This window comes from Lampetra fluviatilis, chromosome 63 (assembly GCF_964198595.1).
Source record: "Lampetra fluviatilis chromosome 63, kcLamFluv1.1, whole genome shotgun sequence".
NCBI classification, from domain to species: domain Eukaryota; kingdom Metazoa; phylum Chordata; class Hyperoartia; order Petromyzontiformes; family Petromyzontidae; genus Lampetra; species Lampetra fluviatilis.
The window spans coordinates 7320649-7344708 of record NC_136337.1 but is presented as its reverse complement, the minus strand read 5'-3'; the positions used below and the strand labels follow the sequence as shown (position 1 = coordinate 7344708).

General features: G+C 54.1%; 2 protein-coding genes across 2 annotated transcripts; both read right to left on the bottom strand.

Annotated features, from left to right (window-relative positions):
- Positions 1–4373: 4373 nt before the first annotated feature.
- LOC144951720 (CKLF-like MARVEL transmembrane domain-containing protein 4) lies at positions 4374–14110 on the bottom strand. The gene is made up of 4 exons (XM_078882049.1): positions 13725–14110; positions 9855–10031; positions 8520–8621; positions 4374–6883 (listed from the first exon to the last, which is right to left on the bottom strand). The coding sequence occupies exons 1-4, from the start codon at positions 13932–13934 to the stop codon at positions 6590–6592; spliced, it is 783 nt and encodes a 260-aa protein (XP_078738175.1). The 5' UTR covers positions 13935–14110; the 3' UTR covers positions 4374–6589.
- A 1164-nt stretch (positions 14111–15274) lies between these two features.
- LOC144951603 (hydroxylysine kinase-like) lies at positions 15275–18432 on the bottom strand. Its single transcript, XM_078881886.1, has 4 exons — positions 17932–18432; positions 17177–17319; positions 16195–16375; positions 15275–15897 (listed from the first exon to the last, which is right to left on the bottom strand). The coding sequence occupies exons 1-4, from the start codon at positions 18335–18337 to the stop codon at positions 15386–15388; spliced, it is 1242 nt and encodes a 413-aa protein (XP_078738012.1). The 5' UTR covers positions 18338–18432; the 3' UTR covers positions 15275–15385.
- Between the last annotated feature and the right edge of the window lie 5628 nt (positions 18433–24060).

Sequence of the window (24060 nt, the reverse complement as noted above, 5' to 3'; positions counted from 1 at the left end):
AAACACGGCAGAACTGATTCTTCGGCCGTTGCCGATCATTGCTACAACTCGGCGGGCTCTCATGATATTGTCTTTTCCGAGACCAAGGTTCTCTGCAAGCCTCCTGGCTACCATCAAAGGTTTGTACACGAAGCCATACAAATATACAAACACAGACATAATTTCAACCGTGATGATGGGTACAAACTCAGTAATCACTGGAAAGATGTTATTAACCACGCAAATAAGACTTAATTACACTTTTTGGACCATCTTATCTGACAGGCACTATTTTAATTTACTTCACCGAGTGTTAACATCCCCAGTTATTTTTAACAGTACTCTCTTCATTTTTCAGCCTGCATTGGTATAAACATGGGCATTTTCGTTCCTTTGTTCTATCATGTGTATCAGACCTCCCCTCCCCCCTTTCTGCCCATTGTGTTGGCGTGCGCAGCAGCCGCGTCCAAGCCGTCGCCAAATGTTTTGTTGGCTCCCTCCCCCTCCCACCCCCCTCCCTCCCGATACGTTCCATTCATTGGCTACCACATTCTGATTAACTCCCCCCCCCTCTCCTCCCCCCCTTCAACTTGCTTATAAGGGATTACATTTTGAATCATTGCTTCACTTGATGCAGCTAATCTGGCTGTGACGGTCCCACCTGATGACGGAGACTTGTGTTGCCTCCGAAACGTCGTGAATTTTATTTTTATTTTTGTTTTGTTTTATTTTACTTTCATTACTTTTAATGTTTTACCTACGTGACTTTACCGAAAAAACCTGAGAATAAGTTTCATTCATGGGCGGTTCGTGGTTGCAGAGATATAGCGATTTCAAATCAGGTCCATCTTTGTGAAACACCCTGTATACTCACACACAGACACAACACATATAATAGACACAACCTTCACATGCGCGCACTCGCACACTCATGCACGCATATAAGCACGGACATATACATACATACCGACACACACACACACACACATGGATACACACGGACAAAGGTACCCACACACCTTACACAACTCAGCAGTCGACATAACAGTAAGGCACTCCTGTGCAAATCATCGCGAAAACACCAACACACTAGCACTGACACCAACACTAGCGCTGATACTAACACACTAACACCGATACCCACACTAGCACGGATACCAACACACTAACACTGATACCAACACGATCACTGGACTCGGCGGTTTCACATCCGCTCGGTCACTCGGCGCAGCTTAGCATATTTCCCGACACACTCCCCAGATGGTGGAGAATGTGTGTGGACACGTCTGTACAATTCCTGGTAGGTGTGGAAACTGTGAGCGTGTGTACACCTGTACAATTCCTAGCAGGTGTGCAAGGTGTGGATTGTGTGTGTGTCCACACCTGTGTGATCAAGTATGTGGATAGGAGGAGCGCCCTGGAATCACTTGAAAACCTATAAAAAGTCACTCGCCTAGGAAATTCCATCTTTATTGGTGAACTTGTTGAACTATTTAATACGTGCGCTTGTGCAGCAATACCAAATTACCTGCCCAGAACCCAGGCCTTGTGTAAAGCAGGTGGATTGAGTGGATGGGAGAAGTAAATTGTTAAGTTCACCCGTGCGGTCATCTGTGGGGGAGATCCACAAACTATATTTACAAAAAACTAAGAAAAAAAAGAGAGAACAAAAGTGCATTTTAAAATGTGGTCCAATGAAGCCAGCAGTGGGTGATGGTAAAAATAGATTGTGAGTGATCAAGTTTGACTGTTTACTCCCCCTAAGGAGAACAACGCCCTTGCTGGCTCGATGCAGCAACCCCGCTGGGGGGCTTGCCACTGCCGACACAAAAGTTAATCTACAACAGAAGTTATTTTTTTTTTGGGGGGGGGGGGAGGGGGGATAGGTTGCATAAATATGAATGTCGGAAAACCCGCCACCACCTGACGCAGCCAATTACCAAGGTTTGTCACTTAAACAAAACTTTCCAGTTAGTTGCTAGTTCAGCACACCGGTTGTGTGTTGGAGAGTAAACCCACCGTATTTAAAATGTGAGTGTGTATGCGATCTAACCCAAAAACACCTCAATTACGGATCATAATGGTCGCGAAAGCCGACTGAGTGTTAAACAGTAGTTCATGCACACAAGTTCGCGACGGTCAACGTTTGTAACAACAATGCGGACCAACGGTCAAAGTTCAAGGCCCCCCACTGGGATTGGGAATCCGAGCCCTGCTTACGCCATGCACACCCCGCGAGTGCACATACGTACGAGTGTGCGTGTGGCTGGCTAGCACACACACACGTACGAGTGTACGTGTGTTGCTGCCTGGCTCACGCACACGCGTACAAGTGTGTGTGGCTGGCTAGCGCGCACGCACGCAGTGTCCTCGAAATACAGTGATCATTCAGGTTGTGGGGTGGCCCCGGTATAACGGTTTCCTTAAAACCTTGTTAATTCAAAGTTGGACAAATTTAGCACATTCACAATCCTACTTTTTTATATTGTGAGAATGTATTTTTTAAAGCAGTAGAAAAGAAAGGCGCAAAAACGCCACTGGAAGCAGTGAAAATAACGAGTCAATACGGCAACGCACCAAATCTTTTCTTGAGAACTGCTTGTTTGCGTTGAGTGTGTTGTCCTTCCCCACCGCACCTCCGATTAGCAGGCTTGGCTACGTACGGTGCGAAAGAAGTTCCATGTACGTATGTACAATCCAATGCTCTGGTGGTTTCTGTGCACTAGTACAGAATTAACTGGCACTGCATGGCACGTGACATTTCCTGCCACTTGAAATGTTTCACATTATTCCCAAGAGGCCACCCTAAACTCGCCATTATATACACGCAGGGCATAGCATGAATCTAGATTAAAAACTCTTATTTCTTTAGAACTGTGTTTAGAAGTTCAAGGTGCGTACGTATCCATGTCGGCGATTTCGAGGGCACACTTGACGGACGTATGCACACATTTATCCAGCGCAACGACAATTAACAATGCCCAGTGGGTGGTGCTCTCACACTTGGTGGGGAGCATGGGGCGCCGACGCTCGGCTCCTACTCAGTTTTGAGCCTCGAGGTGGAAATGCCACCACGTGGTGCCTCATTGGTCAACCCCCTCGAGAGGATGTAGGGCCAAGTAGGAGACACCGCCGTGATTTGACCTCGCTACCAACTGAAGTTGGGCCGCGGTGATCGAACCACCAGCGGTGTGAGCGCAAACGAAAATCCACCAGAATCAAAACTAAACAAAAACAACTATTTGTGTATTTTACCAGGTAAGGTCCACTGAACGACGTGGTTCTTTTTCGCAAGCGACCTGGCCGCAAATGACAGCTCAACGAAGTGGCTTATCGTGTGGGAATGTATAGCAGCGAAATACTCTCAACCAGGGATCGACAACCTCCCTCTCTTCGCAGACTGCTTCGTGACGTGATGCACATGCATTCACATTGCATTGTGGATCTCACAATATTCAGTTTTGTACTAAAATCTAATTTTTTTGTCTCCTTATTTAGTTTGCTGACCCCTCCTCTAGAGGCGTGTTTCTAAATGTGGAGCGAAAAACCGGAGGACCCGGATAAAAATTCACACGACCACGGCGAGAGAGACACGGCAAACTCCAAATATACAGCAGCAGGCGTCAGGGTTGGGATCGAACCCACGACCTCTTGCATACCAGGCGAGGTAGTTAACATCTCGTCCACTGTGGCAAATGTTAACGGCCGCTCCTTGTAACGGGGAGGAGGTGCACCCTGACCCAAACCAACGTTACCCCTCACCAAGTCTCCACTGACCACAACCAATACTGACTAGCGAGGACTTGGCCTGCTCACCAACACTCACCCCAACCCCTGATCCCATCTCCGCGCTTTGCCGCATTCCATTTTCACGTTTTGTTCGTTTGTCAGTTTAAGTGGTCACAGTGCGAATAGTGGAACAGCAGCACTCACGTAACGGAGTGTGACACTCACGTAATAGTGTAACAGTCAAATAACAAGAATGGAACAGCAGCACTTACATATTTACACAAAGACTCCTGTATAGCCTTTAACAGATTGTTGAGGGCAAGTGCTGTTAGCAAGTAGCACCTACGAAGGCCGTCGGTATGGCACACGAGGGGAGCGGGGGAAAAACACCACCGCCCGGCCGCCTTTGTATCTCCAGCGCTGATGAGTTAGGCACTGCAACAGCTCCTGCAATGCCGAGGTCACCTGAGGTGACCTGAGGTGACATAAGGGAGTGACCTCCCACCCCGAGATCACCTAAGGGAGCGCCCCCCCCCCCCCGAGGTCACCTAAGAGAGCCCCCCCCCAGGGCTCAAACATTCGCCACCGTCATTGGTCGCGGTAGGGAGTTGAAACTCAGATCACCGCGTTCATAGCGCAGCCGCTAACCGCTGCGCCACCGCTCCCCATGAGGGTGGGGGGCAGCGAGGGCGTGCGGTGCCTCACCAGGTGTGCGGTGCCTCACCAGGTGTGCGGTGCCTCACCAGGTGAGCGAGCCGCCAACGCCACTGACGCGAGACGGCGGTCGGGGGAAGACACCAAATGGTGCTTTTGGGTACTTGGCCTCCTGCTCAAATGAGGCGGTGCTCATCTCCTGCGAGCAACCCTGAGCAGGTGATGGATATTCCGCGTCTTTTGGTGGGGCCCGAGTATCCAAAAGGACCACTGCTGTCGACTCGCCTACAACAGAATCACAGCCGCGTGAGGCCTCTTTGCGCAGTCGTCATGAAACTAACTCCGGATGAGATGGCACCGTCTACCCGAGGATTTACGCCTGTCCGCCACATGTTTAAACAAACTAGAAACAATTATTATTTGACCACCGCCTGAAGCCCACCGAAGCTTCTTTTGTCACAAGTGACGTGGCCATCACAAATGATAGCTCAACTTAGTGACTTATCATTAAGTGGCAATATATAGCAGCAGTAGCTAAGTAATCGAAACGCACGCCCATTTCTAAACGCGGAGGGTAAAAAAAAAACCCCAAGGGGACGACCCGGAGGAAAAATTCCACGCGACAACGAAAACCAACGTAGAAAATAATTCCCCGTGACAATGTAAAACATTGGTGGCGGTGACGCGGGTCAGGTGCCTGTGTTGGGGGGGGGGGGCTGCGACCTTTCAGCAGTGCACTTGAGGTCATCGCTGCCACACGCACACCACCATTTTCCCACGTCAATAAGAGGTGAAACCGTTTGAACAATTGTCGCGAGTTGAGTTTGCGATCCCATTGCAGAATCCACTACGGGCCGTTTGTTGTGTTTCTGTTTAACGACACTCTGGTCAACTTAACGGCTCAAGTGGTCACACGGACGCACTGCATGTGGCATTTGTAATGTTTAAATTTGTTTACCGGGCCTCTGTCAACCGCCACCGCTGGGTGAAGCCATCCCCAGACAGTGCCGGTTGTGAGGGGTCTTATTAAAAGTTGTTTGAGCAGGCGCATGAACTCCAGAGACCAGGGATAGTCTCATCTGCAAGGATGACCACCCTGGGGTTGTTTTAACCACACTTCACCATGCCGATCAGTACGTGTTGGTGAAGGAGGGGAGACCCAAGGGCTTCGTTTAAATATCAATCTTCCCGCTGATGTCAGCAGTGGGCAGGAATCCAACTCGGGTCGCCTTGTTCTTTGAGCGCTGCTGCTGCTGCTGCGTGTGTGTGAATCGGAGCACGTCATTCCCCAATGCATGTGTCGTGCAGGTGAATTGGTATTGACCAATGCGGTATCGCGCAACTCTATCCCTAACCCCAAGTCACATCCTCATTCCCTTATTCCTCTTCTCACGAATTCACTCCGTGGACAATGCTCTTGTTGAAACAAATGACCCCGCAGTGATTAAAACGATTTAAAATAAAAAAAAATAAAAGCCACAGAAAGCTCTTATCTTGTTCACAGTCGGACTCAAACGATTCCCAAACGCACAGCGATGTTTACGATTTGTCACGATTTCACGGTGGCAATTTGATTCAAGAACCAATAATTTTTCCGTCTCAACGCCCGATTTCTATTGCTTCTCGTTCTATCTCGTTTGTCGTCTATTTTCCCCGCCCTATTCGCCTAAATATAAAATGTGCTTGTTCACGTACGATTTGTAGGAATCGTAAATAATAATCGATTCTTACTTGCACAATTAAACACACTTCCCATCCTCCGTGAGAAGAGATCCAAATTGGTTGAATTGACACATCATTAGAAAACGTGGACATTGATCCGTACTGAATTCAGAACCCTGAATCGAAACCGTGGCCTTGAATCACGGCAATTCGTGGCATCGCTGGGAAACGGGGCGAAATTGTACGGCCACATCGGTAGCATCACCAGGAAGTATCGGCCGGCCGGCCAAACCGAGCAAACGACCCCACGGACCCGAAACGACCCAAAACACGCGTCACCAGGGTGACTCAACAAATACAAAGCGTCACATTATTCTCCCCTCTGGCGAGTCCCACCCAGCCCTGAGGCAGGATACTCGTCGTCGCGACACTCCGGTGTGCTGCCACCATCCCACGCCACACCCTCTGAATTTTGGGATGGGGGTGGGGGGCGCGGGTGGGGCGGGTGGGGTGGGGCAGGTGGGGTGGGTTGTACCCCACGCCACCCAATTCTTTCGAGGTCATCTTAAAGTTTCAGTGCAGTGGGGACTGGCGCCACGGCCGCCACCTCCTCATCGTCGACGGCCCAGTCCTGCGATGACGCCGACGGTGCGACGCCCGGCCGCTCCGCGTCGTCCGCGCAGTCGCTCCTCGCCCGCGTGTAGTCACCCGCGGATGGAGAGGGGGCCTCTTGGCCGGGCGCCGTGACCCCCGCGACCCCCAGGGCGGCTGCGCCGCCACCGTGACGGTGCCGTCGCCGCCGCCGCAGGATGAGCAGCACGTTGAGGGCGTAGGCAGCCAGCGCCAGAAAGCCCAGCGTCTGTCGGGGGGGGGGGGGGGGGGGTAAGCAAGGCAGTCGGTCGACTAAGATCTATTTAGAATGTCAACTATTTCTTGTTACCAGGCTAAGGCCCGCCAAGCTGTTTTCAGCTCTCTTATCAGAAGCGACCTGGCCACCACAAATGATCCCGCGACAAAATGGCTTCTCGTGGTGTGGAAACTTAGACCAGCCAAAAAAACCGGAGGACCCGGAGAAAGATGTACGCCACCACGGGAAGAGAGAGATATGCAAATATACAGCACGCGTTAGGGTTTCGATCGAACCCACGACCTCCTGTATACCAGGCGAGGAAGTTAACATCTCGCCATCGTGCCAACACATAGGGGCCATGGACTCGCATAGGGGCCAAATGCATTGCATGGGGACTCAGACTTATGCAAGGAGCCAGACCTGCACAGAGACCTATAGACAGACAAAGAGATCCATAGACTCACGTTGGGAGCCACATACTCGCACAAGACCCATACGGCAATTGCATAGGGACCTATAGATTCGGGCCCATAGGAGGCCCACAGACATACATAGAAAGCCAAAAACTCCGACCCATATTTGTAGACAGTATAACACGTTCACATGAGCCCTTCAGCCACCATAAGGAAGGACTTTGGTTAAATGCAGCGCTGCATTTCTGTAGCTTACGTGCTGGGCATTGTCTCGGCAAAATCCATTGTTGTACTCCGATGCTCACACGCGCGTATCTATGCTGTTCCGCCTTCACCGATCCGCAACTGAGCAGCGCGGCCAAAAATATGGCCAACCAACTCCCATGACCGACGTCTGCATGTGGAGGCCCTCACTCATCCAGCAGTAGATCAACGCAAGGGCTGCACGTGTCTATAGCGACAGAGCGAGCGAGGGAGAGATCAGCATGGCTGCCAGGGAGCCGCGCCAACACGACCGGGCCCAGAAGGCGAGCTGCGTCATCGACGAAGAGGCGACGATGTCTCCTCGCTCGCTTTCTCTGGCGTTAAAAGCCCACTGAGCTATGTAGCTATTGATCGGAAGCAACCTGAATTCACAAATGATAGCTCAACGAAGCGGCTTGTGATCACGTGGAAATTTACAACAGCCCAAATACTCTAATCGCGTGATGTCAAATCTGAATGCGGAGGGAAAAACCCGAGGACCCGGAGAAAAATCCACGCAACCACAGGGAGAGAGACACGCAAACTCCAAATATACAGCAGCAGGCGTCAGGATCGGGATGGAATCCATGACTTCCTGTAGACCAGGCGAGGTAGTCAACATACCGCAGGCCCAACACATCTGACCAGTGTGGCAGAGGAGGCCACGGGGCTCTCTGGAGCTCCCTCTAAGAGGAAGCCCTTCCGCCAGCAGTTGGCGTGAGCAAGAAATTGCAGGGCTGCACTTGAGCATTTTTTTACCGATTTGCCGAATTTCGCCAGACTTTTCAGACACAAATGCGGTGGTAGAGCCCACATCAGTGGCCATGTGACCGCGGCGCCGTAGCTGATCATGCGCGCGCCTCTTCGATGATGCAAGTAGGTTTGTATGGTCACGAGAATCAACGAATGAACGAGGCGCAGATGACGTGACGGCGTCGGGGCCCGGCGCCGCGCGCCAGCCCCTCTACTCGGCGTTGCGCCCCTCGTACCACGGCCGCCACGTGGGCACCGCTGCCGCCATCGCCCAGTGCCGCCAGCAGCACGCTCGCCAGGAAGAGCAGCGCCGTCCACACGGCCGTGTTCACCACGTCCTGTGCTCACGCACGAGACAAAGACAAGATGCCCCGCACAGCCATCGATCACACTATATTCTTGGATCTTTCGGTAAAGTCACGTAGAAGGGAAATAATAAAAATACAACATTATACAATTCTCACGACGTTTCGACCACAACACAAGCAGCCGTCCTCAGGTAAAGAACAGAGCTGTCGGAAAGACAGCGTCCTAATGGACACTGCTCAGCTTGGCAGCGTATTCTAAGCTGGGCGGGAGGAGCAGAGCGCCTTGACAAGGCGAGCCCCTCTACTCTTATTACTTCCCTTCGACGCGACTTTACCGAAAGATCCAAGAATATGAATCCCTGCAGTCACGAAAGCTTTAAATCGAAATCAATCACACTGTTGGGGGGGGGGGGGAAGTGGCGTTTGCGAGGAGCACCTACGAAGGCCGGCAAGGCACACGAAGGGGGTTGGGTGGCCAGCACCAATGCCCGGCTCCCAAGTGGCAATGTTCACTACACACCACATTTACTCATTTGAGGCTGTGTCGACCTGGGGGGGGCCCACGACCGGTTCAGATAATTAATCGTCACTCTTGTTTGGCCGTAAGCAGGAATCGAACTCGGTTCGCCACTAGAATACCATTTCCCATGTAAACACACACACATGGGTGTACATGTACCGACGCGGGCAAGCACAAACACATACGCACACACGTGTAAACACACGGACACAAACATAAATTGATTTGTATTCTACCAGGTAAGACCCACGGAGCTAAGCAGCTCTTTTTCAGAAGCGACCTGGCTATCACATATGATGGCTTAACAAAGTGGCTAATCATAATGTGAACATTTTTACCAGTAGCCAAATACTCTAATCTCACGTTGATTCTAAATGTGGAGGGGAAAACTGGAGGACCCGAACAAAAATCCACACGACCACAGGGATAACACGCAAACTCCAAATATATGGCAGGCGTCAGGGTCGGGATGGAACCCACGACCCCCTGTACACCAGGCGAGGTAGTCAACATCTCCTAGCCACCGTGGCTCCCATACATACAGAAGGAACAGGCGGAGTTCACATTTGCCGGACTTCACTCTCCTGGCGAGCCAGGGGTACGGGCACCTTCTTGACACCCACGGGAAGGGAGTTTCGCAAACAAAACAAAACATCTGCGCGCGATCCACCAACCGCCGGTTCCAGATTACAGGCCGCGTGCTCGGCTGCACCACCGCGCCCCCCCCCCCCCCCGCCGCTCACCAGCAGCGGCCAGTTCAAGTTCGGCAGGCGCAGGTGCAGAGAGAGCGCGAAGAGCAGCAGCAGGGCACCGGTGAGGAGCAGCGCGAGGAAGCTGACCGCCTCGACGAGGTAGAGGGCCCCGCAGCGCGAGCACGCCGGCACGCTCTTGGCGACGATGAACGTCAGCAGGTCCAGCGACTGCTCGCGACACGCGCACGGGCAGCAGCATCGCAGCACCGTCAAGCGGCGGCCGTCACACGTCGAGCTTCTTTCGCGCCGTACGTGGCCAACCGTGCTAATCGGAGGTGCCTCGTTACATCTCTACAGTGTCAATGTGTCTCCGAGTGTCGCTATATCCTCTGCGGCAGGGGTCCCCAACCCCCGGGCCGCGGACCGGTACCGGCCCGTGGCCTGTTAGGAACCGGGCCGCACAGCAGCAGGAGGTGAGAGCGGTGGGTCCGCGCGTGGAACCCGCCCCCATTGTTTTATTATTCACCACTTCCGTCCGCGCCTCTTTCCCGCACCAAGCACTCGTCTCAGTCACAGTGTTGCTAAGCCCACAAGCTGCTAACCCCGAGTAGCCAAAATGAGTAAAAAACAAACGTCACTGGAGAGCTTCTTTGAAAAGGGGGAAAGACCCAATGATGAACCCCCCCGGTCCGTGAAAAAAATAGTCGAAACCGTTCCTGGTGCCAACAAGGTTGGGGACCCGCTGCTCTTCGGGGAGCGGGAGCAGTGGCGGTTCGTGCACCGCGCCACGAACCCGGCGACCCGAGTTCCCATTCCTGCTCAGCGACTACACCGGTGACGATTATATGAACCGGTCTTAGGCCTCCCCAAGGCCGACTCAGCCTCAACTGAGTACCCGGTGTGGTGTGTAAAAACATCGGCACTGGGGAGACAAAGGCGGTCGGGCGTGGTGCTGGCCACCCACCCCCTCGTGTGCCGTGCCGGCCCTCGTAGGTGCTCGTGAAAAGCACTTGCCCCGACAGTATGTTAAGGCTATACGGGGAATTTGTCTTTGATAGTTTAACTAGTAGGCTTTCGCGACCAATACTATCCATAAAGATGTTTTGGGATAGATCGCGTAAGTGTCAATTAGTTAACGCACCACCACCACCCGCCAGTCAATTAGTGAAGTTTGTCAAAAAGTGCCATTTGTTACGAGTTCAGCACACCGCTGTGTTGGAGAGTGAACCCACAACATTCACAATTTGAGAACCGTGGCGTTTCTCGGGTGATTACAACCAGCTTCATCAGGCGACAGCCAGAGGTGTGGAGAAATCCTCCTCCTGTTTCAGTCTTGAAGCGAGCGAAGACCAGAGGGGGCTTAATGTAGTCATCTAAATTACAATGGATCGTGTTCATCTGAGAATATGCAGATTAACAGAATCTATTTCATGTCCCTGCCAAGACGCATGGAGTGTCGCAACGTCTGTCTGATCCACCAACCCTCGCTGCTGCCTCCCCACAGCGCTGCATCACAGACAAGCAGGATAGGCGGCCAGGCGGTGAGCTGGCGCCACATTCCCCAAGTTCTGCGGTCCTCTATATATGAAGGTGATATCGGCCCGAGTCAATTAGTGTTTACGCGTGAGAAGAGACCGGAGCACCCGGAGAAAGTCCATGCATGCGACGGGGAAAACCACCACCTCCCATGCAGATGCAAGTCCACGTTTGCCGTTCCGCCTTCTCCCTGCCAACCCAGCATATGGGCACCACCTCGACGCCAACGCGCACGGAGTCTCACGACGTGCGTGTGATCCGCCAACCCTCACTGCTGCCTCCGCAGTGCTGGACTCAAAGGCGCACACACACGCGCACGCTCACACGCGCACACACACACGCACACACACATGCACGCTCACACACGCGCGCACACGCGCGCGCACACACACGCCGCCGCCGTCATCCGAACGAGTGGGCACGGAACGCCGAGTGCTGTTTGGACAGCGCTGACGTGAGTTGTGCTGCGTAGGCAGCGGTACGCGCTGGGTGCACTCGAAGAGTGTTTGTCCAGGGCTCGCTGCCACTCTCAACGCATCGATCCCACAGGGGAACAACACGGACCTGGTGGAGCACAACCATGGGGACGAGTCGTAGCGCGTATCGATGGAAGGCAACGATCAGAATGTTGCAACATCAATTGCAACAACTGAGGGCATCGTTGCTGTATTTTGCAGGATGTTGCAATGGTGTGACAATGAGCACACTGCACTTAGTAGTTTACATCGCCTGGCACGCTAGTTGAACAAAAAATTAAGTTTCTTAAATCCCCCTGCTGTTGTCCACCCAGCAGTTCAAACGGAATACCACATTAAACTAAACGTGTGAGCCTCACTGAGCCATGTAGATCTTTTTCAAAAGCGACCTGCATATCACAAATAATATCTCAACGAAGTGGCTTATCATCACGTGGACATTTATAGCAGCCGAATACTCTAAAAGCGTGTTGTTGGTTATAAATGTAGAGGGGAAAACCGGAGAACCATGCGACCGCGGGGAGAGATACACTCCAAATATACAGCAGGCATCGTCAGGGTCGGGATCGAAACCACGACCTCCTGTATACCAGGCGAGGTAGTCAACATCCCGCAGGCCCAACACATCTGACCAGTGTGGCAGAGGAGGCCACGGGGCTCTCTGGAGCTCCCTCTAAGAGGAAGCCCTTCCGCCAGCAGTTGGCGTGAGCAAGATATTGCAGGGCTGCACTTGAGCATTTTTTAGCCGATTTGCCGATTTTCGCCAGACTTTTCGGACACAAATGCGGTGGTAGAGCCCACATCAGTGACCATGCGACCTATTTAAGGCGGAACATCTGAATGAGCTTTTTGATGTTGCACACAATTGCTGAGGAGCAACAAGTCTTACGAAGGCAACAACTACGAAAGCCGTCAAACGGCCAGCAACCAACAGCACCATGGGCAGTCGTGACCCTGCAGTGTGCGGACGCGGTACAATGTCTACAACACGTGTACGCGACATGCACACACATGTATACATGTACATACATGTGTGTGCATGTGCACCGTGTATATGAACGTGCGTGCATGTGTACATACACGTGCATGTGTACATACACGTACATGTGTACATACACGTGCATGTGTACATACACGTACATGTGTACATACACGTGCATGTGTACATACACGTGCATGTGTACATACGCGTGCATGTGTACATACGCGTGCATGTGTACATACGCGTGCATGTGTACATACGCGTGCATGTGTACACACGCGTGCATGTGTACACACGCGTGCATGTGTACACACGCGTGCATGTGTACATACGCGTGCATGTGTACATACGCGTGCATGTGTACATACATGAAACCATCTGCGTACGTACACGCATGCACGTGCAACGATGTACACACGCACGTGGAATCAACCACGCACGCGTGTGCAGTGTGTAAACACGCGTGCGTGTGCACGTGTCGCTACGCGTGCGTGCACCTTGTCCCGATAGACCCCCACCACCGCCTCTTGCAGCCCCCCACCCACCCAGACCCCCCCCACCCACCCACCCAGACCCCCCTCCACCCACCCAGACCCCCCCTCCACCCACCCAGACCCCCCTCCACCCTCACCCAGACCCCCCCTCCACCCACCCAGACCCCCCTCCACCCACCCACCCAGACCCCCCCTCACCAACCCACCCAGACCCCCCCCCCCACCCACCCAGACCCCCCTCCACCCACCCACCCAGACCCCCACCCAGACCCCCCCCCACCCACCCACCCAGACCCCCCCCCACCCACCCACCCAGACCCCCCTCCACCCACCCACCCAGACCCCCACCCACCCAGACCCCCCCCCACCAACCCACCCAGACCCCCCTCCACCCACCCACCCAGACCCCCACCCACCCACCCAGAGCTCGCACCGTCTGCGCGATCTTGACGAGGCCGGGCGGCGAGCGCACGTACGCGCGGTCGCAGGCGGGCGCCCAGCCGCGGCGGTGCAGCAGCACGGGCTCCGTGGTGGGCTGGTAGGGGCTCGGCCCGGCCGGCATCATGGACGAGGAGGCGGCGGCGTGCGCAGAGCTGATGCCCGCCCCCGCCTCCTCCTCCTCGCGCTCCTCCGCGCTCCGCATGGCAGCGGCGGTCCTGCAGCTGCTGCCGTTTGATCCTCCTGCTGCCCTTCTTCCTCTCCTCCCTCTCTCCCTGCACCTGCCCGTCCCTCTCTCCCTGTCCCTCCACTCCGCCTCCACTCCGCCTCTCGCCTCCCTCCTCCGCGGCACCACCCACCCCGCCCGCTTACACTCGGCCCCGCGTCATTTCCGGCACTCCACACACGCCACTTCCGGAATAGAAAATCCCACGCATGAGCGGTTCAGACACGTCACATCCGGGCAGCCGAGAGCGCACGACACCCGCGGTGACGTCACAGCCGGTAACGGCGCCGCGGTGACGTCAGCCGGGAGGGCACGGCACCGCGGTGACGTCACAGTCGGGAGCGCATGGCACACAGGCTAATTTCTCTACTCTTTGGTTCTGTCGGTAAAGTCACGAGGCTAATTTCTGCACTTCGATGACGCCACAGCCGTGATAAAGTGGCGTTAGAGGGGCAGCTGTTGCCGCACGCCCCGTGGAACGTGGCCGCCGACACGCCGCTGACGTCACGTTCGGGCAGACTTCAAGAGGTAATGGCTCTCCAGTGACGTCACGCCCCAGCAGCCCACCACTGGCAAGCAGCAATTAATCGAATAGTCGCTAATAATGGTCACGATATATATAAACAGATGATTCACGTGAACTGTATGCAAATTATACATGACAGCTGAGTGGACTTGAAACACAATGAACCAGACAATACAAAGGAGGCCAAATATGCCGTGGTAGCAGACATTGATCACAAGGTAATTTGATTAGAGTACTTGATTTAAATATATTCGACAGGGTTAGTGGACGTCTCATCTCCCCCTATTGCATGATTGACACTTCCTGGCCAGGCCTTTTGGTTTTATCCCTCGGATCTGATACCGCCTTTGGGCGCTGGCGCAGCCAAGCTGAGCGAAGGAAGGGGCCTTCAAGGTTCGAAATCCACTGGTCTCGCAAAGACGATGAATCTGGGATGGGTTTCAGCAGGGCCAGGGGCAGGACTAAGAATGCATTTTTGTCCTTCCTCCACATGCTCCAATTGGCGTGCGGTTGGCTATGTACGGTGCGAAAGAAGTTCAACATACGTGCATCCACACGACAGTCATCACATTTATTTGGTTGTGACATTCGTCGGTCCACGGTGAGAGCCACAGCATCACCGTATCATCTACACGCGCCCCTCTTTCATTCACACGGCAAGGCTTGTGCAGTGGAAAAACAATCCGGCGCGCCTCCCGGGCCCATGCCAGGCCCCGGCACGGCTCGGTTGTGCAGTGTAAAAAGAGGCAGAGCTGCCCCGCCCACCCCGCCCCCTACTCCCGATGTTGGCGGTGCTGTCATACGCACGTACGTATGCACGCACGTACATACGTACGTACAATTAATGTAATTCCCGCACCGTACGTAGCCAACTGCGCCAAACGGAGGTGCGGGACGAACGACATTACGTTCTCGGCAGCCCCGGCTCATCCGGCGGGTCGCTGCCCCGTCTCCAGCAGCGCCACGCCTCGTCCTCCCCCGCCGCCCACAGTTCTCCGAGCCGCGCCGCCTCCTGAGCGACGAACGCGCCGACGCGACGCGCGCGGCCGCCCGCCGGGCCGCCGCTCGCCATCGTGCGCGAGTCGCGCTCCGCCAGCACCGCCGACTGCGCCAGGCGGGCGGCCACCAGGATGAAGAGGGCCCCGCGCTCGGCTTCCGTCAGCGGGGCCCCCGCTTCCCGCTCGAACGCCGCCAGGAACGCGCCGGCCGCGCGCAGGGCCTGCCGGAGGTCGGAGTGGCGCGCCGACGCAACCACGTCGGCCATCGCGACGGCCGCGTCGAGGACCAGCGGCCCTGCGCACGCATCGCTGAAGTCGAGGATTCCGCACAGCTCCCAGCCGCCAGCGCCATCGCCGCCGGCGCAGGGTTTGGGGCACACCAGCAGGTTCTGGTCGTGAAAGTCGCTGTGGTTGATCGCTGCGTGGGTCAGGAAGGGAATGATGACCAGATGCCAGCGGTTATTAACTTGGCTTTACAGTCGATAATCGTAGTATCAGCGTTAACTAGGCATGACAGTCAATGATGGTGGCAGCGTTAACCACACTTGACTGTCAATGATGGTAGCAGCATTAACAACACTTGGCAGCCATGGACACAGACACACACGTACACATACACGTACACACAGATGTAAACACACATGTACACACACGTACTCTGCAAGACAGGGGGAGAGGACACAGACGCAGCACAGAATGGTCGCGTGTCACTCACAGGGCCGAAAGTGTCGCAGGTTGGGCAGCACGCGCTCGCGGAACTGGTGCACCACGTCAGCCAGCGTGGCACGCAGGGAGACGTCCTCCACCTCGTCCACAAACGGGGCGATGAGGTGGGCCTGCTGGAGGCCCCACCGCCCGTCCGAGCAGAGCGCCGCCCGGCACGGCTCGTGGAACTCCTGCGAGCGCGTGGAGAGACAACGCGGCATCGTCGTCAGCATCAGAATCGTCAACGGCATCATTGTCATCAATGATATGGTCATCATCTTCACAATTATCATGTTCAACATCGTCATCGCCATCGTCATCATCAACGTTTGAATCGCCAACAGCATTGTTTTCATCAATGACATGACCATCATCATCAACAATGACATTTCCATTGTCATTTTCAACATCGTCATCGTCGTCATCAATATCCGAATCATCAGCAACAACGTTATCATCAGTAACATGCTCATCATCATCACAATGATCGTTTTCAACATCGCCATTGTCATCGTCGTCGTCATCAATGTCCGAATCGTCAACAGGCTGGACCAAAGCTTTCAAATTAAATAAAAATACGTTGCATATAGCGTGTTCGCTTGAACATTCGGCAGGAGAGATATCACGGCTGATGATGATAGTTAATTAAGATCTAAACTAAAATTTCAATTTGTATTTTACCAGGTATGGCCCATTGAGCGACAGCTCTTTTTCAGATGTAACCTGGACACAAATGATACCTCAACGAAGTGGCTTACCACGTGGAAATTTATATAAGCAGCCAAAGCCTCTAAACGTATGATGTTGATTCTACATGTGGAGGGAAAAACCGGAGGACCTGGAGATAAATCCACATGACCACAGGGAGAGAGACACGCAAACTCCAAATATACAGCAGCAGGCGTCAGGTTCGGGATCGAACCCACGACCTCCATACCAGGCGAGGCAGTCAACATCTCCTCGCCACCGCGGCGAATTGCACTGAGCCTTACCTCGTGCAGCGTGCGGTTCATGCGGGCGAGCGTGCGTCCCATCTGCCCGAGCAGATCGTCGCCGGGTTCCACCTCCTCCAGCAGCGTCCCCGGCAGGAAGGTGAAGAGACGCACGATGAAGCGAGACTCCGATCCGTCGCCTTCTGCTCGCACACACGACGGCACGGTCCACCGTGCAAGCGATGATCCAGCGGTCGTCGATTCGCCCCGCTCACCCACTCACTGGCCCCGCTCACCCGCCCCGCTCACCCGCTCACCCGCCCCGCTCACCGGCTTGTCCGTGACGTAATTCGCACGAGCAGTCCATCGTTGCATGCTGGTGCCGTGGACAAAATTTACGTTTGAAAAAATGGCACCGCGACTGACTCGCGTGGGACTATCCTGACAAAGCAATCATTGTCATCAGACCCAGGTGAGGCTTTGCTAGATAAGCTAAATAATAATAACGAAGACAATAAGAACAAGCACTGCCGGTCCCCAATCACGGACAAACACACACCTGCTTTGTATCATCATTATCGGTGAGTGCAGTATTTATTCAGTATTTATACTCCTATTTGTCTAGGGATGATTTCGTATCGGGTTTTTACACGTTTATTTAAATTATTAGTTTTTTAGTTTATGTGGCATACAGCACGGGGACTTGTTTGTGATTGTTGGTTATCATGCGCCCAACCCCATTACTTAATAATTATAACAACACACACACCGTCACCATCACCGCGGACCCAACTGCTCAGCCGGCATCGTCTCACCCAGCGTCTCCATCGCCATGAGCCGCCCGTCCGTGGTGGGCACGACCGCCGGCACGGGGAACCCGCGCTCGCCCAGGAAGCGCACGGCTTGCGTCTGCGCCTCCACGAGGCCGGCGCGGTGCCGGCTGTCGGCCGAGTTGGTCACCTTCAGCACGTAGCCGTGGGGACACACGACGGACGGCGACGAGGAGGAGGAGGAAGGTTCAGGGACCACGTGGCCTCGTGTCTCCACGTGGAAGTTCTGGTCGTCGTAGCTGCCCAGCTCGGTGACGCTGGTGGCGTTGATGCCGTACAGCCTCGCCACCAGCTCCCTCACCTTGTCCGGCGAGACGTCGGGTCTCACCAGCTCCTCCTCCTCCACCATCTCGTCCCCTTGCTCGTCCCCATGCTCGTCCCTGCCCAACATCCTCTCTCCCCTCTCTGCCTGGTCCCTATCTCTCCCTGCTTCCCTCCCTGTCCCCTTGTTTCTCTCTGTCTCTCTCTATCCCACCCAACTCTCTCCTTCTGCCCCACTCTCCCCCCCCCTCTCTGTGTATTTACGTTGATCTATCCCTTTCATCTACAGGTCTCTCTTCTTGTGTGCATGTACGCTGAACTTCTTTCACACCGTACGTAGCCAAACGTGCTAATCGGAGGTGCAGGGGAAGGACAACAAACTAAACACACGAAGCACTTGTAAATAAATTAGTTTTCTCTCTGTGGTTTATTGTGATCCCTCTCTCGCTCTCTCTGAACTTGTGCCCACTTCTGCGTCTCTCAATGTCTTTGTCACACTTCCTGCCTCTCTCTCCACTTTCTCTCTCCCTTCCTCCTTTAACTTCTCTTTTTCTACAGCTCTGTCCCGGTCGCAGTCTATCTACCTTACGATCGGTCTCTCAATGCGTCTGCTGTGCGTCTCTCTGTCCCTGTGTCTCTTTGTCCCTGTGTCTCTCTGTCTGTGTGTTGTTCTGGGGAGCGGTGGTGTCGCGGTTAGCGCTACGCTGCGCTATGAACCCGGGGACCCGAGTTCAATTCCCGCTCACGGACAACACCGGCGATGATTATCTGAATCGGCTCTGGGCCTCCCCTAGGTCAACTCAGTCTCAAATGAGTACCTGGTGCGGTGTGTAAATATCGCCCCTAGGGAGACAAAGGCGGCCGGGCGTGGTGCTGGTCACCCACCCCCTCGTGCGCTGTCGGCCTTCATAGGCGCTACTCGCTAACAGCACTTGCCCCTACAGCCTGTTACAGGCTACACGTGGGCGGCTGCGGGGAGACAAAGCGGGCGAGAGACAAGGAGGCGGGAGGAGAGACGCCGGCAAGCGCGGGGGGTCCCGCCGCCACACACCTGTGGCACCTGTGGCACCTGCGGCACCTGCGGCACCTGCGGCACAAGCGGCCGGGGTTAGCGCTGAGGCTGTGGCCTGCAGGGTTAGCGGTTCACGCAGAGATTGCCTCCCGCGCAGTTGGCAGCGCGGCAAGTAGGTTATCGACTTAACAGCACGTACCAACCTCTTCTTATCTTCTTGGTTCTTTCGGTAAAGTAACGTAGAAGGGAAATAAGAAATAATAAAATATTATTTTATTATTTCCCTTCTACGTGACTTTACTTTTAATAAAAAAAAATATTTTATTACTTCCCTTCTACGTGACTTTACCGAAAGAACCAAGAAACGAATCCCTGCAGTCACAGAAGCTTTAAATCGAAACCTCTTCTTAGTGTCATACTATGATATTGACAAACAGGTAGCCCATGCTGTAGCTGCTCACCCGAGCTATGCATGCTCCGATGCGTGTGGCATTGTCTCTGTGCTGTCCGCCGTTTGGCGTTGTTCTCTGCTCTGACACTGGTGGGGAGACGAGGGCACAGAGAAGGCCGCCGCTGATGTCTGGTGTAGACAAGTCAGTCTCAAAGACAATGCCCACAGATTGTCAGAGTGTGTTAGTTTGCATGTTCACCACAAGTAGAATGCGTGGTTAATGCTGTACTTGGTTCCATGCAAAGGTTTCATCTGTTTGGTGTTTGTACATCTTCATGCTTAGTTTTCATTCTCTGTACTTTGTTGTGGTGGTGTTGGTGACTCCGAGGTCAGTATTGCACCTGCTGTCTCTCTGAATGAATGTTAAACCACCACACAGTTACTTGAGTGAGATTATCAGAATCTCTCCACGGTGGCTGGGAGACGTTAACTACCTCGCCTGGTGTACAGGAGGCCGTGGGTTTGATCCCGACCCCTGACGATGCCTGCTGCTGCTGTATATTTGGAGTTGGCGTGTCTCTCTCCCCGTGGTCGCGTGGATTTTTCTCCTACTCCCTCCGGGTGTTCCCTCCACATTTAGAATCATCATCACGCGTTTAGAGCATGTGGCTGCTGCTATACACTTCCACGTGATGACGATGATGATGATAAGCCACTTGGTTGAGCCATCGTTTGTTGCCATGTCGCTTCTGAAAAGAGCTACACAGCTCAGTGGGGCCTTACAGCTAGCTGGTAAAGTAAAATTAGTTGAGTTCAGTTGAGAATTAACTACCCACGCACCCAGCCACGCACCCAGCCACCCATCCATGAACCCACCTACTCATACAGCTACCCACCCACCTACCCAACCACCCACGCACCCAGCCACCCATCCACGCACTCACCCACGTACCCACACAGCTACCCACCCACGTACCCACCCACACAGCTACCCACCCACGTACCCACCCACACAGCTACCCAGCCACGTACCCACCCACGCACCCACCTACCCACACAGCCACCTACCCACGCACCCACCTACCCACACAGCTACCCACCCACCAACCCACGTACCCACATAGCTACCCACCCACCCACGCACCCACCTACCCACACAGCTACCCACCCACCAACCCACGTACCCACATAGCTACCCACCCACGCACCCAACTACCCACACAGCTACCCAACCATGTACCCACCCACCCACACAGCTACCCACCCACGCCCCCACCGACCCACGAGAGGTCACCACGAACCAAATCTTCACTCCGGAAGAGACAACAGCAGGTCAGCCAGACTCGGGTGGTGCCGGACTGCCCCTAACAATGTCGAAGTCGATCCCAATCGAGACGACAAACTTTTTATTCTCGTACAGGAAGCGAGCCACGTTGCCCCAATGACCGTGAGCGAACGAGCCGAGTCGTCAGTTTAATTGGGTTAAAAACATCGCGCGGACAGACCTGCGGTTTGGAGTCGACTCCACTTCGATTCCAATTTCAAAATTTGTGAATCGATAATGAAGGCGGTGGGGGGGGGATTGGAGTCAACTGTACTTCGATTCCGACTCTCCCCATCTGTCGATTCGCGAATCGATTCGCCCCCCACCGCCCCACGCTCGATGGGACACCGCGGGCTCGCGCGCTACTGCCTCTACTGCTGCCGCTACTGCTGCTACTACTACTGCTGCTACTGCTGCTACTACTACTATTGCTGCTACGGCTGTTACTACTACCACTGCTGCTACTGCTGCTATTACTGCTACTGCTGCTACTACTACTGCTGCCGCTGCTGCTGCTACTGCTGCTACTACTACTGCTGCCGCTACTGCTACTGCTGCTACTGCTGCTACTACTACTATTGCTGCTACTACTACTATTGCTGCTACGGCTGTTACTACTACCACTGCTGCTACTGCTGCTATTACTGCTACTGCTGCTACTACTACTGCTGCCGCTACTGCTGCTACTACTGCTGCTACTACTGCTGCTACACCTACTACTGCTGCTACTACTGCTGCTGCCCCTGCTGCTGCTGGGCATGAACAAATTCATCTTCAAGGGCGCGCGCCCCAAAATTTCGGCTACAAAGCCTCTCTGGAGCTGCCAGCGAGCGCCGTCTCGCGGACAGGGAGGGCGCAGCAGCGCGGGTTGTTCCAGATGTCCCGTGACCACTGCCGTGCCGAGGGTTAATCTGCGAAACGTCTTTAGACTTTCGCCAAGTCGGGGTTGTTGTGAAACGGAAATTAATGCGCGAAAGTGAAACAAAAAACGCTTGGGGTCAAATAATTGGTGATGGTGGGGGTCACAACATCTGGACCGCACTATACAATACTTTGCACTGTGTTTGAGTTGTACGCCTTCTGGTGTCATCTGGTCCAACACCAATGGGGACTAGGCTCTAAAGAAAGCCGTCTCGGGTGTGGACCAATCAACTTCAAGGACAGTGCATATTATTATCATTTTCAGAGTTGCTTATTTTTGTTTGCTTTTTTGACTACTACTATACAATACTTCACAAAGATCCCCCGTGTAGCCTTGACAGACTGTTGGGGCAAGTGCTGTTAGCGAGCACTACCTATGAAGGGTCGTGCTCGTACCACGTGCTCGTACCACGTGACAGTGGAGTGTATGGGGTCGGGGTCGTGCTCGTACCACCTGTTAGTACCACGTGACTGGTGTGTATGGGGTCGTGCTCGTGTAGAGGAGTATTGTGAGTAGCCAATGAGGAGGCGGGCAGGAGGAGGTGGGGGCGGGTTGACAGTCACGGGTGGTGCAAGGGGCCCCTTCGGGAACGTGGGCGGGTCCGAGGTGGGGCAGGAGCCGCCCAAGAGGGACCCCCCCCCCCCCCGTGACGAGGGCGGGGTCGTGGGGGGCCAGGGCTAGGAAGGCCGCAGGGGGGGGGTCCCTCTCCCTCCTCGTGGCCGGGCGGTGTTGGCTGAACCCCCGATCCGGGCGGATGGGTGGGAGAGCCCAAAGGGGGAGACGAGGCTCAGACCCAAATAGTATCCGGGGTAAAGGGACCGAGACGGAGTGCACCTACACCGGTGTGGCAGTGATTTAGTAAAGGGCGACAGCCCTCGTCGTATTCCTCGCCTCCGCGTGCTTCTACTGCACAACACTCAGACAAAGTGGCGGTGGCGTGTAAGGGGTCGTGCTAGAACCACGTACCGCCCACGACCACGCCAGGCGCGTGTGCACGTGGGTCCAGCACGGTGTGGTAGGCGGCCTGTGGTGGGGGCTACAGTGCGGGCAAAATGCCAACTTGGTTCTCCGCTGCGTTTTCGGGTTGTGCAACTGGGAGCGAACGTCGGACAAAGGGAGGGGGGGTGGTGAAGGCAGAGTGCTTGCTGCACGAGGCGTGCGTTGAAACTCCCACGCGCGCGCGCACCTCCGACTGGCGCGGTGGGCCACGTGCGGTGCGAAAGAAGTTCAGGCCACGTGACGTACAGGTGTAGCCAGCTGCTTCCATGTGGTACATAATGCTCCCCCAGTGTTACAACCTCCGCATTCTTCACGATGTGGAAACATGTCCATACGCTTTTTTTGATGCGATCGAAACGTAATTTTATTTTATTTTTCTTTGACCCTATCTACGTGACTTTACCGAAAGACCCAAAGAATATGAATTCCTGCAGTCACGAAAGCTTTAAGTCGAGATTTATATGTGTCGTTAAACCCACCACCCCCCGCCACAGCCAACTAGTAAGGGTTGTCACGTAAACAGAACGTGCCAATTCGTCACTAGTACAGCACTAACCGGTGAGTTGGAGAGCCAAGCCACAACATTTACAATCTGAGTACGACGTTTCGCCAGTAATTACAACCAGCTTCATCAGGCGACAGCCAGATTTGTCGAGAAATCTTCCACTATCGTTCTTAAATAAAAAAAAAATCACACGGATATTGTTCGCGAAAGCCTACGTGTTAATACGTGTTTCGTACCTGTCCCTGTTGAGCCTCCCAGAAATGTGGAATCCCTAACTTAACTAGTGCGCGTGTGTGTGTGCACGCAACACCATGACCCACATGGAATTTTGCAAGCGGGACTTTGATAATAAAGACAGCGCGGGAAATCATCGAGAGTCAAACATTGGTGACAATTTGTGTTTATCAAAAGGTACAAAAAAAAAACATCTCCCGGCGATGATTTGCCGTGGAGTTGACAAAGCGAGATGTGAAAACGAGCGGCACAGCACGCGTCTTGGACTGTTAGAATCCGCGCTTCCAGATGAAGCTGCCCCTCCTCCTGTTGCAGACTCAGCCGTGAACACAGAGGAGGAGGCTTCCCCGGGGAGGGATTTACAAAGCGGAATGGTATACAGACACCAGCGGGGGGATTCGTGATTTTGTTTTTACTTTCATTTTGTTCACGTCTCTTGCCCTCACCCAATGTTATCGCGATCGTG

What these genes read in the sequence shown, in the direction of transcription:
- LOC144951720 (XM_078882049.1), bottom strand. Translation starts at nt 13,934, where the DNA reads ATGCGGAGCGCGGAGGAGCGCGAGGAGGAGGAGGCGGGGGCGGGCATC. An exon ending in TCGTCAAGATCGCGCAGACG is followed by an intron (nt 10,032 to 13,724) that starts GTGCGAGCTCTG and finishes TGTCGCGAGCAG; the next exon opens with TCGCTGGACCTGCTGACGTT. An exon ending in GTGCCCACGTGGCGGCCGTG is followed by an intron (nt 6,884 to 8,519) that starts GTACGAGGGGCG and finishes CCCCCCCGACAG; the next exon opens with ACGCTGGGCTTTCTGGCGCT.
- LOC144951603 (XM_078881886.1), bottom strand. Translation starts at nt 18,337, where the DNA reads ATGTTGGGCAGGGACGAGCATGGGGACGAGCAAGGGGACGAGATGGTG. An exon ending in CATGGCGATGGAGACGCTGG is followed by an intron (nt 17,320 to 17,931) that starts GTGAGACGATGC and finishes GTGTGCGAGCAG; the next exon opens with AAGGCGACGGATCGGAGTCT. An exon ending in TGAACCGCACGCTGCACGAG is followed by an intron (nt 16,376 to 17,176) that starts GTAAGGCTCAGT and finishes ACGCGCTCGCAG; the next exon opens with GAGTTCCACGAGCCGTGCCG.